Source organism: Pinus tabuliformis, chromosome 3_1, assembly GCF_031772625.1.
Source record: "Pinus tabuliformis cultivar Carrire ecotype Pingquan chromosome 3_1, CPIR1, whole genome shotgun sequence".
NCBI classification, from domain to species: domain Eukaryota; kingdom Viridiplantae; phylum Streptophyta; class Pinopsida; order Pinales; family Pinaceae; genus Pinus; species Pinus tabuliformis.
The window spans coordinates 158,380,865-158,399,741 of NC_142301.1; the positions used below are offsets into that span (position 1 = coordinate 158,380,865).

Consider the following 18,877-nt stretch of genomic DNA (forward strand, 5'->3'; position numbering starts at 1 on the left):
CCTAGACACAAGAGGACTGAAGTTCAGTTGATATACCCTATGGGCTTTTTTGACGGTGCTGCAAAACAACACATATGTGGTTGTGGTTTTTGGCTTGCCATCTAGAAGGAACTGATTTTCAGAGCTTTCTGGCAAGGAGGTAGGGGCACTAACACTAAAGCTGAGGTAATGGCCTTATGGGGCCTTCTATGGTTCACAACTTTACTGGATATTCCTCTCATTCACATCCATGGAGATTCAAAAGTTATAATCGATCATATTATGGGATCAACAAAAATCACAAATACTTTAGTACTTGGATGGCTGACGAGGATAGAATTGTTATGGATGGAACTCAACAATTCCACTATCACATGTAGACAGGGAATAGAACATGGTTGCAGATGAATTATCGAAGAGGGGCTTAAGTGGCACCACTAGAAAAATGCACTTAACTATTTCCCTGGGCCAGCAGGACATTGATGTTGAGGACTTCCCCTAAGTTTCCACCACCCTCCTTTTATTTTTGTAAAAAAAATTGATACTGTGCTTGACTTTTAACTTTTTTATCTGCTTCATAACTTCTACTCACGAAGAAATGCTGCTTATTCGCACTGTACAGGGAGTTTTGATAGAGGGATTATGTTCTGAGGATATCTTTTGTTTTTGCTGTGATCATGCTTGTTTTCATCTGATTATGTATTTGGACTATGGAGTATATATTTTACTTTACATACCATTTTTCCATTGCTAATTCACGGGCATGTGATTGGCATTTCTGATGAAGCTCATATATTGTGAATTTTTGCAGGCATATGTTATCCTCAATATTTGATATTTAATATAAAATTATGTTTGTTTTCGTACTGAAGGAAAAAAAGTGGCATGTCTGATGGAGCTCATATAGTGTAAACTTTTGAAAGCATCTGTTATCCTCAATATCTCATATTTAATATAAAATTATGTTTTTTTCGTACTGAAGGAAAAAAAGTCGTCTTTTTTTTTAAATGTAACAACGTGTTCAGTTCGATTTGTTGCATGTACTTCGTAATCTATACCAAATACTGTATATCCGACCTTTGCAAACCTGACTGCTGTGTCTGTGAATAGATCCAATTGGGTTATTAGATTTCAAAATAGATGAATGAGAAAATTCATAAACTCTTTAACCAATTTTTTGTTCACATTTATTTATAGTCGATGGATGCAGGGTAACAGCAGATAGTCACGTTCCAAGTAGCTTTTATGGAATCGCCTGAAAAGTAGCTTTTATGGAAATGATGCACTCTGCACCATAGCCTGCCTGCAATAATGAGAAGAAAACAATTTTCATAGACCTGAGATTCCAGACATTGGTGTATTTATTTGATTGTAGATTTTGATTCTAAATATTTTAGAGATCTGCCATCAAGCTAGATCAAATACCTGATCTTTGTCCTGAAAATCAGTTTAGGAAATATTTTAAAATCATAAATATGAGAAGCCTAACCGACCAAAAAAAATTAGATTAACACTCTAAAAAATATCCAATAACTTGTATTTCCAAATTTAGAGCCAATTTTATAAACCATTGTTTTCCATAAAAAAAAACGACTTTTAAACTATAGACATTCTCCACATTTTTTTAAATGAGGGGATAAGACCATCTGAAGAAGCGTTATATAAACCCCGGAATTCAATATTTACAATATATATATTGACCGAAGATTATAATAACAGCAGTGGAACATGAAACGGTGGGTCGATCCCTGGTCTGGAGGCTATTAGCGCACCGTCCCAAAAACGCTGGATATCAATTTCTCCAGAATAGTTCACCAACCCAATTAAAATATACCGTCATAATCAAATTGGTTGGGACAGTGTTACTTTGGACAAATCAACCATATAATTTATAAATTTTAAAAATGCAAATAAAAAACAGAAAAGAAAACTTTGAATTTTTTGGACATAATGTACAACCAGTGGTAAAGAGTGAACGGTTCATAGAGGAACATGGAGACATAATGAAGTGGCGGAAAAAGGTATTCTCTGAGAGATCATTCCGGAGAAGCACAGGCCATGCTAGAACAAGAGAAGGAAGACTGAAATGGGATATGAAAATCACTATACCATGGAGAAAATTATTAATTATTAACAGAATGTATTTTTTTTAACGGTAGGGTGGTTCTGTAATGGGATATGAAAATCACTATACCATGAAAAAATTATTAATTATTAACAGAATGTATTATTTTTTAACGGTATAGTGGTTTTCATATCCTATTTTTCTTTTCCACTCTGACAAAACCTTAAACCTAACGACTAATCTAATTATGTAAATAGTAAGGGTTTTTTAATTTTCATATCCTATTTTTCTTTTCCACTCTGACAAAACCTTAAACCTAACGACTAATCTAATTAGGCCGATAGGCCTTCCTATGAAAGGGACTTTCGTCGTCCCTTTGTTTCTCAGAGTGACACCTGGTATCGGCCTAAAAACTCGTACTTTATTTATTAAAGGGTCTGAGTTGCAGGTTCTTTACGCTTGCGTGGTTTAATCTGCACGGTATGGACGTGACCGACATTGACACATTATCGGTTACTTACCATGCCGGTTTTCTGTGGGCGTGCAGTAAACGACGTTAGTACTAACGGAGACCACTTAACGCCGTTAGCACGAACTACTTTTACCGAAAAAGCGTCATGGAAATGTGAGTAAGTTGATTCGTTATGATTCAGATGCACGGGTAAGAATGTGGGCGTTTTTTCCGCTTCCATTCTTTTGATAAATACAAAAGGGTGAATAAAATAAATTTCTTAGTTATAAAATAGAGGTTTTATTTATTTATTTGACTGCCTTTTTGACCAAAAGTGTCCTATGTTAGTTGATTGGTTATGAACAAAATCATAAGCGTGTATGATGATTGTGTATAAACGTAAATAGTAAATAATTAAATTATGATAATGGAAAATTTGTAAATGGTTTTAGTGAGCGGTTTCCTTCCTCCCACACCTAACCTAAATACAAGAGACCTTCTCTTTTCCACCTTAACCCACTCAACTTTATTATCTCTTTTCCTTAATCAAGTTATGTTCCGCAGAGTTCTGAAAGCGAGCAGTGATACTCCTCGTGTATTCATGAATATTCATGAAGGCGAAAGGCGGTTCTGCCAGCTACTTAATTTTTAGTTGTAGTTTGAGAAATTCGTGACGTTTTCTTCGGAGGCTTAAGCATTCATAAGCTCCAGTAGTAATGGCGACATAACTGCTCTACTCTGGTACATAGGAAGAGTTCCTTTATACCTATACAACTTTGGCCTTCTAAATGTTGATTTTAACATGGAATCTGTAAGTGGTTTAGTTATATTGGAAACATCTGTGTCAAAACATTGCTAAACTTTTCTTTTTAAATGAGAAAATTGTGTTTCTGTTACTCTGGTAGTCTGGACATGTGTGCTGGGATGATAACGATAGCAGAAGTTACTGTGCCTGACCCTGCAGCTATCTAAGCGCCCAAATAGGAGAAGGGGTTTAAAAGCTTTTTGCAGTGCAGCTGAAATTCACTTACAAGCTGGACGTGTTCTTCAGATGGCCCTGCCACAATCGTCCAAGTATTCGAATGCTCGAGGAATGGTAAATGCAGAATGAAAATTAGCCTTTATTTTCAAATAAGAAAGGTGGGTCAGGTCCCTGGTTTAAGGGCTAAACTTTTCTTTTTAAATGATAAAATTGTGTTTCTGTTACTCTGGCAGTCTGGACATGTGTGCTGGGATGATGACGATAACAGAAGTTACTGTGCCTGACCCTGCAGCTATCTAATCGCCCAAATAGGAGAAGGGGTTTAAAAGCTTTTTGCAGTGCAGCTGAAATTCAGTTACACGCTGGACGGGTTCTTCAGATGGCCCTGCCACAATTGTCCAAGTATTCGAATTCTCGAGGAATGGTAAATGCAGAATGAAAATTAGCCTTTATTTTCAAATAAGAAAGGTGGGTCAGGTCCCTGGTTTAAGGGCTAAACTTTTTTTTTTAAATGAGAAAATTGTGTTTCTGTTACTCTGGCAGTCTGGACATGTGTGCTGGGATGATAACGATAGCAGAAGTTGTTGTGCCTGACCCTGCAGCTATCTAATCGCCCAAATAGGAGAAGAGGTTTAAAAGCTTTTTGCAGTGCAACTGAAATTCAGTTACAAGCTGGACGTGTTCTTCAGATGGCCCTACCACAATTGTCCAAGTATTCGAATGCTCCAGGAATGGTAAATGCAGAATGAAAATTAGCCTTTATTTTCAAATAAGAAAGGTGGGTCAGGTCCCTGGTTTAAGGGAAGTTCTTGAAGTCATTTGGTTGAAAAACAATGACATTTGACATTCCACAAATCAGAACCCAAACCCAAACAAGAATGAATAAATTAGTACAAACCCATCTAAACCTGGTTTTGATAGGCACCTAGGGGTTGTGAAGTAGCATATCCAGAGTTACAATTTTTGATGGGTTGCCAGTTGGATTTTAGAATCTTGAAGCCATGTCGTTTACTGCTCGCAACCACCATTTATTCGTGAGCACTGCATTACTTTTTTAAACCATTAGCACACAATATTAATGAAAGAAGTTACAGATATAAATTGGCGAGCATAATGTGTAGTCTATTTTTATTTTTAAAATTCGAGGTATGACACAATGCTCAAACTGTGGTGCATGTAGAACACCCCCTTCATCTTAGGTAAATTGACGATTGTCTCTTTATAAGATCTAGGAATGTTTGCTCACAGCCTGTTGACCTTCTGACGTTCAATAAAATGCTTTTTCATCTGACAGAGCTTAATGCAGGCTGCAGCTGTTAATTGTGCATGCAAATTTAACTTATATTAAGCTAACCTTATTCTTACCACAAACCAGCTTTGTATACCCATATTTAATAGGCAAAATTGGAGCAAAACAGGCTGGACTGTAAGTTGGAGGTTAAATTCAAGAGGAAATTACGTTTGCTGCAAGCACTTGGCTGTTCATCTTTTCAATACTCTGCTTTTGTTGCACTCCCTACGATGTAATGCATAAGTCACATCTTCCAAGGAACTCTGTTAGTCTCGTGGATCCAAAGGCCTAAGAAGCACCATAAAATTGGGTTTGATCCATGAACCCAATATGGCTGAAATGTACTCTTGGGTTCTATTTAATGTTTCCATGGTGCATGATGAAATATTCAAACTATAAATATCACGAGTCTCCAAGAACGGGATAATTTAACACAAAACTACGAGCATGACACAACATATGACTTTTTTCTTTCTTAATATATGTGATCCGTCTAACGTTTCGGATGGGAATTCCATCCAACATCAGGGAGCCTAGGCCAGCTATTTTTTTTTGTTCCTTCCAACTAGGCTGAGCCTAGGCCAGCGTCAACCACCCTGTCATATGGAACAAGGATCTGCCCACCTGCCAGAAGCTGTCACCGAGATTGTGCAATATTCAGTCAGACCCGGACACCACATGAGACAGTTTTTATCTCCACCACATGAGACAGTTTTTATCCCCACAGTTGGCTCACACCCTCAACCCCTCCCCATAAAATTTGAACTGGTGACAGACAAGACTAAACCCCACACAAATTAACTAATCTACACCTCATGAATACCCAATATATGACTTATCTAAAAAAATTTAACATCTGTTATCACATCATCAATAGTCCACTAATGGTGTTCAAAAGGACATACCAGTAACCATAAGGTTTTTTTGAGCCTTTTGTATCATCATTTATCCTTTGGAATAATCCAGATCTCCCCTTACCAATTCATCTTCTACAAAATACGATAATGAGAGTTTTGGGTTTCTTTTTAGAAATATAAAACTAGCCCATTCTGTAATACTAATTATAATATCAGTTAAACACAATTTTTTCTCTTTTCTAGATATCAACGACAATATTCACAAACCATTACATTCAGCGAAGCTTCTTCTTTAATATGGTAAGTGGAAGAGGTTAATTATAGAATGTTAACAGTATCCATCAACACTGCGTTTCATTTGGTTTTTCTGTTAGTTTCCAAGCATCTGTTAATGCTCCTTGTCAATATTCACAAACCATTACATTCAGCGAAGCTTCTTCTTTAATATGGTAAGTGGAAGAGGTTAATTATAGAATGTTAACAGTATCCATCAACACTGCGTTTCATTTGGTTTTTCTGTTAGTTTCCAAGCATCTGTTAATGCTCCTTGTCATCCGTTGCAGCTTGAGATCAATCTACTAACATAGAATTTTGATACCGCTTAGATTTAATATGACCAAGAAGTACTGAGAAATAATACAGCATAAAACTAGAGTGTATAGGGAATATGTTTCTGCTGCTGGTAGGAATGTATCCCGTATAAAATTGCTAGAATGAGCTCGTGTTATAAGTGTGCAGCAATGAACCCCAATGCTAATTGCCAAGTGCAACTTTTGATATAAGTGTGCAGCAATGAACCCAAGGCTAATTGCCAAGTGCAACTTTTGGGCTATGAAAATTCCTCCGAAGATAGAATTTTAATAACAGAAAAACAAGTTTGCAATAAGGTGGTAGGCAAACTGCGTAGGACTCTAGAAGCAGTTACACTAAAAATTAACTCACAGGTGTGTGTGTATTGCATAAAGCAAGGTAGACTGACAAGTGAACTATAATAGTATGAGACTGATAACCAGAGTCTGCTTGCCACCCTTTCCTCTCAGTCCAGATTACAGAACTCTGCATCAACGAAGGCTTGTTGCAGACAGAATGTATATAATTGGTAGAAGTGCCACCTCTGTAGCACGTTCGAATAGATTGACACTTTAGCTCTATTTGCTTTACAATCAAGTCCATAAATGTTAGGCCATTTCGTACTTCAATGACGGATCTGCAGATTAAATCGAATAGCTTAAATTTTAAGTCAATTTCAAAGAATTGCTAATCATTGCAAGAAAGAAAGTTTGCCCATTTTTAAGACTGCCACATATATTACATTAGAAATCAACAATCATGCACATCAAGATTCAAGATGGGGACAGGGCATGCACACTAAATCCTCCTTCGTACATAAGCAATGAAAGCTAGCATATCCACTCAAGATTGCCCTTTTTCTAACATCGTATCGAACTATTCCATAGAATAACCCCCCATTATTTTAGAGGTTTTCGAAGATGTAATTTGGCCTTCCAATTAGATTAGAGGATTTAAATACAAATTAAAATAGATAGAAGGAAAAGGCAAACTGCTTGGATTTTTTTGGCAGCTTTAATCAGAAAAGTCTCATAGAACAGTACTAAATTATATCACACAAAATTTCCATCACAATTAAATAAGTCCTACAGTAGGCCACAAAAACTGAGAATGTAATAGCAATCTTATATTTTGATGGAGCATCAAACGACAAGCCTAGCCTAGAAGTCGCAGGGAGTTTTTGAAGAGGAAAATATACTTTCCCTGCATTGGTTTACAATCAAGTTGAAATCAAGGAGGAAAAATTAGTAAGTTCGTGAATTTTTTAGGTAGCTTTAACCAGCCAAGTCTCATAGAAGAGTACTCAAGTATATCTCACACAAAATTTCCATCAGAATTATGTAGGTCCTACATTAGGTTAAAAGACGGGAAATGTAATAGCCTTAGAGGACAAGACTGGCCTAGTAGAATGGAGAGAATTCTACTTTCCATACATGATTTTACAATCAAGTTAAAATCAAGGGGATTGCACTACCATAGATCCATCTTAACCTTAGATCTTAACCTCTCAGCACTATTTTACATATAAAGTCAACCTTTTGTATGCCAGCTAGCCTTTCTTAGGTGTTACACACAAAAGTAATGAACATCTCCCCCAACCATGGTATAGAGCTTCTCGCTTGCCATAGTGTAAAAGATTTGGATCAACAACTTAAACAAAAAGAATAATGATCCTTCATGAGAATTGTGGAACAAGATCGAATGGATAATAGAGGGCTTGGGAAACCTTGAAGCAATATGCTTCAACCACAACAGAAGATCTGTCAATCAAGTAGTTAATTCGCTGGCAAACAAGGCAGTATCAACTACAAAAGGCAATCAAGTTTTTGAATATTGAGGCCATTATAAAAGATCATGGCCTATGATCTCAAATATTTGGAATAGGAATGGAGGTAGTGATCATTTTACGATAAATGAAGACTGGAGAACAATAGAGATTGCCCATTACGTACAACTCAAGTGGATCAATCTCGAAAGAATGATAAATCAGGGGCTGTGATGAAGGACATAACCCAGAAATAAGCTCAATGAATATACAGGCAGACCAAAGATAATCAACGTTCTATATTGCAAACACCTATCTGTGGATATTAGCCTTGTTGACCATTTTCAATAAGGGATCAGAGATCTGTCCCCAATTCTTTTGATACAAGACACTGGTTCAACAAATTCATGGATTTCTCGAAGAGGAGGTAGAACTTCTAATCCAAGCAGCTTTGCAGGTCAACGTGAAAGAATTTAAAATGCGACAGGTAAATTGAAACATAGATTTTATAACTTGGTGCAGAGGAACTTCAAGCAAGCCAGGTAAATTGAAACATAGATTTTATAACCTGGTGCATAGGAACTTCAAGCAAGCCAAGTAAATTGAAACATAGATTTTATAACCTGGATTAGATTCTAGTAAATAGTCTATCAAGCATAAGGCCTAAACTGGTTGAAATAGCTGATATTTGCGAATGGATTGAAAGGAACTCTTTACATAATGTGCTATGGGACTCCAACAACCTGAGGGAGAAAGCCATAAATCAAAGTCATCAGATGAAGCTCAGCCTCCACTGCAGTGATGACTGCAGTCACATCACTGTAAGACCCTACAGCCTGCAAGGTAGATTCTGGATCTAATAGTTTCTGTTTAATTTTGTATATTGTTATTAACTAAACTGTTATAATCCCAAAATTGACATAAAAGGATCAAACTTTTGGTAATAGATTCTTGGTCACTATTCAAGACCATAGAGAGATTTCTTAATTTGCAAACCAATGACTCTGTCTTTTTCAACATAGTGTTCTATTACTATCATATAATCTATCTCCTCCTCTAAGCCACCATGCAAGAAGAATGTTTTCACCAAAGGAACACAAGAATGTTTCACTAAGAAGCAGTGCTTCGATTTGGACCCCGGGGATATCTCTATACTCCTGCGCCTGATGTGCACAGGGTGTAGTATTTCACGGATACTGAGTTTTTCATCAGATGGGATGGGCATTGGGATATATTTCTGGACGAGGATTTTCCCACAGCAGCGTATCACATTAAGGCGAATGCAGAGGAATCCAAATAGGTGTTTTTGCGTGTGCGTACAAGGTCATATGCAGGTGCAAACAATAAGTTAATTTCGTGGTACTATGCTTTTTACAGTTTCTGTGGTTTATTGTCTAGGGATGGATTCTGTATGCTATTTCCTGAAATTATGTTCAGGGCTTTTATATATATAATAATTAAACTATGTATTCAAAATTTACTTAATACTCTTTGTGATGTAAATAAATTTCAATGAACATTAACTATTCTCATAATTTGCATGGATTCTTGCAACATATCATCGGCAGTTTATTTTTCCCTTCAATTTTGTGATTTGTTCCTTCTGGTCGAGGAAGGTTCCGTACCTTCACGTCTTACCTGAGCTCAAAAAGATAGAACAATATCAAAGGTCAATGAGCAAGTAATTCAAATGACAAGTATAAGAGCGATACAGTGCACTATTGCAAGTAAGATGGAATGTTCACAAATCAATGGGAGAGCCTAGACGCATTATAAGCAAGCCACTGTTGTCAACACTTTCATTCTCGTTGAGATATCTGGCATGGTTTCCTACTCGACCTCTGGGTATAGTCCTGCTTGACATATGTGCACAGATTTTACGTCACCTTATAATATTTAGTATTTTAAACCAAAATACAATTCTTTCAATTTAACATTTCTATCGGCCTTTCTTTGCACTTTTTAGGGCAATTGCTAGTTATGCAGATGACAAAACCTTAAACCTAACGACTAATCTAATTATGCAGATGGTAAGGGTTCTTATTCAATTAAAGGAAGATGTTTTTTTTTACTTAATTTCATCTAACATCACGTACTACATTGGAATTTCACACAACTACTGCCCAAACAAAATCTGGTCTCCAGGGATCAGATGCAATGGCACTCACACCATTTTTTTTCGTTGTTGTTCTTAATAATTGTATTTTTTAAGGTTCCATAGATCAATTGTCATTTGAATTTAACAAATTTGATTTTTAATTCAAACCAAAACATTGCCATGAAAATTTGAGAGCACTGAATAATTTCCTAGCAATTTTAACCATAAATATTTTCACTTTCAATCACAAACAAATTATTTTGATGCCCACAAATTATTTTGATGCCCTATTAGATGCCCATTTTAAATAATAGAGCACTTTAGAGATATATTAAATTAGCAAACTAAACACTTTCCATGATGACAATGAAAGTGTCACTAAATGTTGTCAAAGGGTGTAAGTAGAATTTTGGTTATTTAGGGTAGTTGAGATCTCTATCCTTAGTAATTATTGATCAGAAAATCTTAATTTGGCCTTTTGGCTAAACATCCATATGTAACACTTGTGTTTGCAATTATTTAGGGTAATTGCCAAAGAATGCAATGCATAGATAGCAAAGATCTCTATCCTTGGTAATTATTGACCAGAATATCCTAATTTGGTCTTTTGGTTAAACATCCATATGTATTTGCACAGGTAACACTTGAATGGTTGGAATTTATCCACACCCTATTTGAATATGCCCAACTTTGGGATTCAGAATTTCTTGCAATTGATGTAGCTCTCTTGGGTTTCATTCAAATCCATTTACATTATAGCACAGATCTCTATCCTTAGTAATTATTGATGAGAAGATCATAATTTGGTCTTTTGGTTAAACATCCATATGTATTAGCACGAGTAACACTTATGTTTGAAGTAAGTATTTGCCTAGGCGAATGGTTGGAATTTATCCACACCCTATTTGAATATGACCAACTTTGGGATTCAGAATTTCTTGCAATTGATGTAACTCTTGGGTTTCATTCAAATCCATTTACACTGTTTACATTTTTCCCCAGGATCATAGTGACTTCCATGGAACGATTTTGGATAGATTATAAGAAGATCGAGTTGAATCCAAAATATCCATCTTTTGAACTCAAAGATGTATACAATAAAATTAATGATTTTCATTTTCCAAAATATGAATTAATATATCTTGATTGATTAGCTTTTATAATGAAATTCAGAAAAATGTACAACAATCACTATATATATAGTAAATGATTGCAATTATCTATGTGGAAGAAAGGTATAAATGTAAAATCATATGATTGAAATCTTCATTTCCATATTGGGTGTAACTATCTCTTGATTGATTGGCATTTATAATGAAATTAAAAAAAAAAAAATACAACAATCACTATTTATAGTAAATGATTTTCACTTTCCAAAACATCAAACATCCCAAATTACTCTATAATAATGAATAGAATGTTTATGCAATAAATTTATAAAATTACGATTACAATTAATAGAAGATTACTCTATAATAATGAATAGAATATTTATGCAATAAATTAATAAAATTATGATTACAATTAATAGAATATTCTTGCAATAAATTTATATAATTATGATTATATTGTTCTAACCATTAAAATCCAAAACAATATTTTATGTACACCATAAAAGACCAACTTTAAATATTAAGAAACAATCTATGTTGGAATCTTATAGAATCTCTCAATTTGGCATATAAATTTATATAATTATGATTATATTGTTCTAACCATTAAAATCAAACAATATTTTATGTACACAATAAAAGACCAACTTTAAAGATTAAGAGACCGTCTATGTTGGAACCTTATAGAATCTCTCAATTTGGCAAAATGTAAGTGATTTCTCGTTATTTTCTAGCTTTGAATGGAATTTTGTTTACTAAGTTTTATCTTCAATGATTTTTTATATGCAACTATTCTTAATAAATAGAATATTTATGCAATAAATTTATAAAATTATGATAACAATTAATAGAATATTCTTGCAATAAATTTATTGATTGGCATTTATAATGAAATTCAGAAAATGTGCAACAATCACTATATATAATAAAATTAATGATTTTCATTTTCCAAAATATCAAACAATCTCATTTCCATCTTGGATGGAATTGTCTATGGAAGAAGGGTATAAATGTAAAATCATATGATTGGAATCATAATTTCCATATTGGGTGTATGATGAAATTCAGAAAAAAAAAATTACAACAATCACTATATATAGTAAATGATTTTCACTTTCCTTATGATTACAATTAATAAAATATTCTTGTAATAAATTTATAGAATTATAATTACAGTTATATGTTACCATTCCTCTCGAATTTATGTCTTACGACCTTTCGTTTGCAACATTTCTTGCAATTGCTAGATTAGTTTTTATTTGGTTTCTCCCTAGTTTGGGGTGAAATCTTGATTTGTGTTATTTAAACTAGTTTTTTCATTGTATATATGGATTCAGCACCCTAAAAACCTAGGGCACTTGCGTTGTGCAAGAGTTACCTATCAAACTTGTGATATCTCTAAAATCATGCCAAATTTTAGAGAAATTAAACTGAAAAAACCCACCGGAAAAGCCTCCAAAAAGTCGCACTAAAGACAACTAGTAGAAAAAGTGTTGTATTTGCAAAATACAGATTGAGACCAATATGTATATGGATTGGGGATTAGGAAAGTAACATTGTATTTACTGTGTGTTGGGGTTTTAGGGATTAGAAGTTCAAGATAAATTGTAATATTTATTATTATAAATTATTTTAATTTTAAATTTATGGTGTATTAAAAGGAAATTTTAATATTTTAATATTTTACTTAGTGGATATTTTAATAATTTATTTATGATGAAATTGAAATAATTTATTATTATTTTCACCTGTGGTTCATGGGCAGATCCACCTAAAGGATCTACCGCTTGGTTTATCTAGCTAGACCTAACCCCAAGGTGTCAAGCGAATTTGACCCGTGACCTTAACCCCAAGGTATTTAGAAAATTTGACCACGTGACCTCCCAAATTGGGTAGGGTACATCCCTGGCTAATAATTTATTATTATTATTATTTTAGATATCAATTTTTGGGATTCAACTGCCTTAACTAAGTCATTCATCTATGACCATTTCCATGAGAGGTAGTAGTAACTGACTAATTTCTCATAATTTTTGAATAGTCCACTAAGCACTCATTGCATTTTATATTCGGATATAGAAAGCACTTATTGATGGAACACTGAATTTCTACTTTCAATTTCTAATTTTGTCAATAAGTGATTTTTATATCCCAATATGAAGATGTGTAATTCTTCTAGCTTTAATGACAAATAATTTATTATTATTATTATTATTATTATTGTAAATTTTATTAGTAAATTCTATAAAAATATGTATTTATTTTATATTCGATGTAGAAAGCACTTATTGATGGAATACTGAATTTCTACATTCAATTTGTAATTTTGTCAATAAGTGATTTTTATATCCCAATATGAAGATGTGTAATTCCTCTAGCTTTAATGACAACTTGAGTGGGCATAATGGTAACAATCAAATAGTTGTGTCCAATTTGATAATTAACTTGGTTGTGACTCTAAAATTAAATAATTATACTTATTATTATAAATATAATGTTGATAAAAAATTATTTTACTCTAGATGCACATTAACATATTTTATTTATGGTAGACAATGAAATATACTTTTTATTATTGATATTTTTAAAAATATTATAGGATAAGAATAACACCTCTATCTCATATTTGTTATAAAAAATATCACTCATGGTAATGACACTACTATCCTCTCTCACATTTGTTATAAAAAATATCACTCATGGTAATGACACTACTATGTATAATGACTTATTTAATGAATAATTTTTTTGTGTACAAGGAAAAATTTAAGAATTGATAATAAAAAAATCAATATTAAGTTGTGTACAAGTTGGAGCCAGCAAACATGTCAAACATGTCAGATAGAAAAAAATCTACCCAATGATATCAATTTATTGATTACGAGCATAGATCTATCTTAAATACTTATCTAACATGAGCCGAGAGGTATCTAATTTCTCCAATTTCTTCACGTGCAATTTTTTTTATGAGCCGACATTATTTAAATGTTTTATATAATTATTTTATTTTTTTATTTTTTTATTTTTTTTTTAATTTTATGAGTACAATTTTAACTTTGAGACAGATGGACACAGTGTTACACATACATTATTCTCGGTTATAAAATGAGCCTACTGGGTTTGTAAAATGAGCCTGACAAACAGTGTTACACATCACATTGTGCTACACATCATGACAAACGAACAGAGTTACACATCATGACAAACTACAGTGTTACACATCATACTGTGCATATCTAGAATAAACCAACTTACTAAGTTATAAAATAAGAGCCTACAAACGAACAGTGTTACACATCATACTGTGCGTATATAGAATAAACCAACTTACTAAGTTATAAAATGAGGCTTTCAATTCAATAATAACAAACAATCTGTGTTACACATCATGTGTATATAAAATAAACCTCTCTACTCAATAACCCACTTAATCGATAGATTTTCAATTTCAAATTATGTTTTAAGAGGAAACTTTTAAAAATCCATACCGTTTCTATTTGAAAAAAACTCAACCAAGAGACTAACCATTCCAATAGCCTAAGTAATTAATGCCATACATTCATCCGTTGCTAAGAAGGATTTCCACAACAGAAAAAAATATATACAATGACCGCCATTTTCCGAACTTTTGCATTTTTAAATCAGAAAAACGCGGTGGCCGAAGCTCCTGACAAAGATTTTCAGCCATACAGAAGAATAAGAAAGCACGCCCAGATCCGAACATAAACCCTAATGCACCATCCTCGAATAGATCTATCATCGATAAATCTTTTACCACACAATGCATAGGTTCGAAACCCGGGAAGTCGCATCAGAAACCAAACAACGCTCCCGCGAGCATAAGCAACGCAGAAACCGTTAATCCAACGGGCCGGAGCTCGCATCCAGGATCCAGACCCCCGCTCTTGGTCGTAGCATTCTCAGCAAGCGAATGATGCGGGGGAGGCGCGGGATTCTGCACAAGGAAAGTGAGCTTCATCCCACCGTAGCACCCGCCCCTGCCGTCGACGTAATAGTAGCGCTTCGACTCGTTGAGGAAAAGGAAATCCTTGCCGCTACTCCAGTTGCCGATTGCGTTGTCCGTTGTGCAGTTATCGTATCCCGACTGATTTACCTGAACCACATTATGTTGTTCCTTCTGGTACCTAAACGCTGCGAGAAAGCAGAAACAGAGGTTCGAAACTCGGGAAACACGCAACAGAAGAAAAGAGGTCCGGGGTTCGAAACCCGGTAAACACAAAAAAGAAGTAAAGAGGCCGGGGAAAAGCAAAACAAAAGTAAAGAGATCCGGGGTTCGAAACCAGGGAAAAGCAAAATAAAAGAAAACTTAAGGTACTTACAGATCCAGTCAAAGAGAACAAAGGTCTGCTTGTTAACCCACATCGTGTAGTTAACGTCAGTGTTCCATCCTAAATCGCCACCGACGACATGATCCTTTGCAGACACGTGGTGAACCATCGCCAGGGCGCCCAGGAGGAGCCATGCGCCTAATAAGTGCTTATTACCCGCCATTGACGCTGTCAGCTCCAGTTCCTTTACTGTTATTATAGCTCAATGAATGCTACAGTAAGTGTAAAACCAGTGCGAGCGCCAACTGCAAATGGTAGCTGTATCAGAAAGGTTTGGCTCCGCTCAATGGATGCACCATTAAAAGGGTGAACCAGGTGACCCCTCTTCCATCTGGACAGATTTGGCGGACCCTACGCTGTAACTTTCTTGAGCACGACTACGAGGTTTCTTACTTTCTGGAGCACACTAAGAGGTTTTTTTGACCTAACCCGCATGCGTTACCTTGTACGATAACTGGCTCCATGCCATTAAAATAATAATAATCAAATAACTACCAAAAATCGAGATCTGCAACATTATGGAGACCACGTGAGGTTGAAAATGTCAGGCACGTCGAAAAATCCGTTTCTATTGAAAAAAATATATTTTATTTCCATATTTGGTTGAAGGCCATGTGGTTTAAAAATCCATTTCCATAGAAAAAATATTTTTTATTTTCGTATTTGGTTTAAGGCCATGTGGCTTTCCAGCTTGCCCAGAAATGAATATACTTATATAAGTTAAAAGGTTTATAAATATAATAATTTAAATGGTTTACAAAATTCTATTTATAAATGGCAAATATTTTAATAAATTTAATCATAATTTTTTATTAAATTATAAAATAAAATAAAAATATTATTTTATTAAATATTAAAAATATAAATAATATTTAAAAACAAAAGCTCTAAAATTAAATATTATTTTTATCCTTAAGATATAAAAACACTTATCCATATAATAAGATTTTATTATGTCAATTTTATTTTCTAAAATGATTTACTATTTAATTTATTGTGTTAATTCAAGTAAGTCACATTAGGATAATATGGTGTATTTTTTTTAAATCTAAAATCAGTCTATATTTATCTTAATTTTAGATCTACCAAGTATTAAGAGGAATTAAATCTCTTTTTAACTTTAAAAGAGATTTGTATTTCAAAAAAATTGATTTTTTTTAACTCTTAATAAATTTGGAATTAAAATAAATCTAAAAAGTTATTAATATTACATTTATATAATAAAAACATCATTTTATGTTCACAACACAAATCCAAATATATATATATATATATATAATCCTTTAATATTCAAAAGGCAAATCCAAATGTAATAAGCATAGAATGTGATGAAAAGATAATATATCGTTATTGAGTTGGTTAAAATTGATGAGATTGTTGAAAATATATCAATGGAATTGAAAGACTAATAAGTCTCCATGGAAATCATTCCTTTGAATGCATTTGATATAATGCAAATATAAAGGTTGTAGATTTTATTTTTCATTTAATTTTTTAACTAGCTAATTGTAAAAAAATTTACATGTATAAATAAAGTTTAGATATTTAGTCTTTGGTCTCTTAGATAAATAGTTATTTGAGTGTTTGTTAAGGAATTCTTTAATGTGAAGTTATTGATTCAATTCTCCACCTTATATTGGACATTATGAAGATATAGTCCTACGCAGCTTTAAAAAAATTAAATACCTTTATTAACTTTTACACCGTAAAAAAAAATAATATGTGAGTGGATTAAATTGATTAAGAAAAATTCTCAAATTATTTACTTTGCAAAGCAGCTAGGCAGGTGTCCTATAGTGAACCATCACGAAACACTCCATGAAATTTAGTATTATTTGACACTAACCCACAACATACAATATATTCAACTCACTAATTTTTTCCACGTTAAAATGATCGTTGATCACGTCCTTATACAAGCGTGGGAATATACAGGTGTCTATGTTCCCTTTCTGCCTGATGTAAAAATCAACTGATTTCTTTTTTGTTGAAGCAAGAGTAGGACCTTCTTTAACATTCATAATGTACAAATTTACAAAAAACCACCCACAAAGGTGGCGTAGGAGAGAGACCCTCCAAAGGACTCGAGAATGGGCTATGGCAAAAGTCTCGGCCCCAAAAAACTAGCCTTTCAACACAGCAAAGCTAAACAGGAATAAGCCACAATTGAACCTATGAAGTGGAACAGAGCAAATGAAAAGAGGGCCCCACCGGCCCTCCAGGCCATGGAAAGAACCGTGTCCTAAAGAAACCAGCCTACTAAGATGGGCGCACACAAACCTCACCGACAAACAAAGCAAACTCCTAAATCTACAAAGAAGATCCGACGAGCCCTAATCAACGGCACCGGAAAAAGTCACTGAGGAAATAAGCACGCCATTTAACTGGCCAAGCCACCAACCTGCTCGACCTTTCACCACCGTTGATTTACAATAATGGATCGGACGGTCATGGTTCATATCACACCTACTAAGAATGTCGGACAATAGCACGCGATGGGGCGGTATTCAATTCAGCCCCACCGCCACGTGCCTCCTCCTGAATGGAATCGCTGCCAAAATGAGAAAACCACTTTCTGCCTGCGGGGTGTGCGATCTCCAGGAAACCTCTCCATAGCCGGTTTGCCGATACTATTCGGAAAAATCCCAGAAAAGCGGCCTCCGGGAGTGCCTGTCGAGACTCCCGCCCAACCCGAGCTAATGAAGGAGGAACCATCCACCAAAAGTTGTTCAGATAAGAAGCAAGGCCACTCGACAGGCAGTCCATTGCGAAGGTTAAGTCAACTTGGTTCCTGGTCCAAGGCTCTGCCACAAAACTCCGACCTATCATTTTCTGCCTGTTCATGTAAAATCGCCTTTAACCTGCTCTGAGGCAACTCATGCCAATTTGATGCCACTCTATCCTCTGTGCTGATAACACCTTGGTTGGCTAGCAAGTCAGCCAACTTGTTCGCCGACCTTCGAACATGCCTAAAGCCAATTGTACGAAGGTTTTGAAGGTGATGCTATATCCTTTGAAAGCCCTGAATCAGTCTCCAATTTTTTGAGGCTTTTTCTGGATTAATTCCTTCGCTGATTTTCTTGACTGAATTGATAATAAGTTCAGAGTCTGCCTCCACTATCACATTTTGCCTGTTTTCCTGATTCAGGAAATCCAAACATTGCTCCATAGCCATCAATTCCACCAAGTTATTAGTAGCTTGTCCCAGATGACAGTGGAAGATGAAGAGGACACTACCATTCTCATCTCTTAACACTCCTCCATAACCAGCGGTACCCAGGTTGCCTTTTGAAGCTCCATCTATGTTGTATTTTAGATAACCCTTAGGAGGAGGATGCCAAAAATTGTTTTCATTCTT

The 18,877-nt window shown here is 34.7% G+C and overlaps 1 protein-coding gene and 1 long non-coding RNA gene across 7 annotated transcripts; one reads left to right on the plus strand and one right to left on the minus strand.

The window, feature by feature from the left end:
- Positions 1-3,025: 3,025 nt before the first annotated feature.
- On the plus strand, positions 3,026-4,581 carry LOC149186276 (uncharacterized). Of its 6 annotated transcripts, none has more exons than XR_016256118.1 (4): positions 3,026-3,306; positions 3,460-3,635; positions 3,770-3,901; positions 4,021-4,581. It is a non-coding gene; the product is annotated as an uncharacterized LOC149186276 (long non-coding RNA). The 6 variants fall into 6 exon arrangements; XR_016256120.1 differs by having other exon boundaries at positions 3,460-3,591; positions 3,711-3,901; XR_016256116.1 differs by having other exon boundaries at positions 3,026-3,236; positions 3,401-3,635.
- Positions 4,582-14,639: 10,058 nt separating this feature from the next.
- Positions 14,640-15,937, minus strand: LOC149186277 (early nodulin-like protein 19). The gene is made up of 2 exons (XM_089412600.1): positions 15,511-15,937; positions 14,640-15,322 (listed from the first exon to the last, which is right to left on the minus strand). The coding sequence occupies exons 1-2, from the start codon at positions 15,680-15,682 to the stop codon at positions 14,982-14,984; spliced, it is 513 nt and encodes a 170-aa protein (XP_089268726.1). The 5' UTR covers positions 15,683-15,937; the 3' UTR covers positions 14,640-14,981.
- Positions 15,938-18,877: the final 2,940 nt, after the last annotated feature.

Coding starts and splice junctions, on each gene's coding strand:
- LOC149186277 (XM_089412600.1), bottom strand. CDS start 15,682: ATGGCGGGTAATAAGCACTTATTAGGCGCATGGCTCCTCCTGGGCGCC. Junction 15,323..15,510: donor TGTTCTCTTTGACTGGATCT/GTAAGTACCTTA, acceptor GCTTTCTCGCAG/CGTTTAGGTACCAGAAGGAA.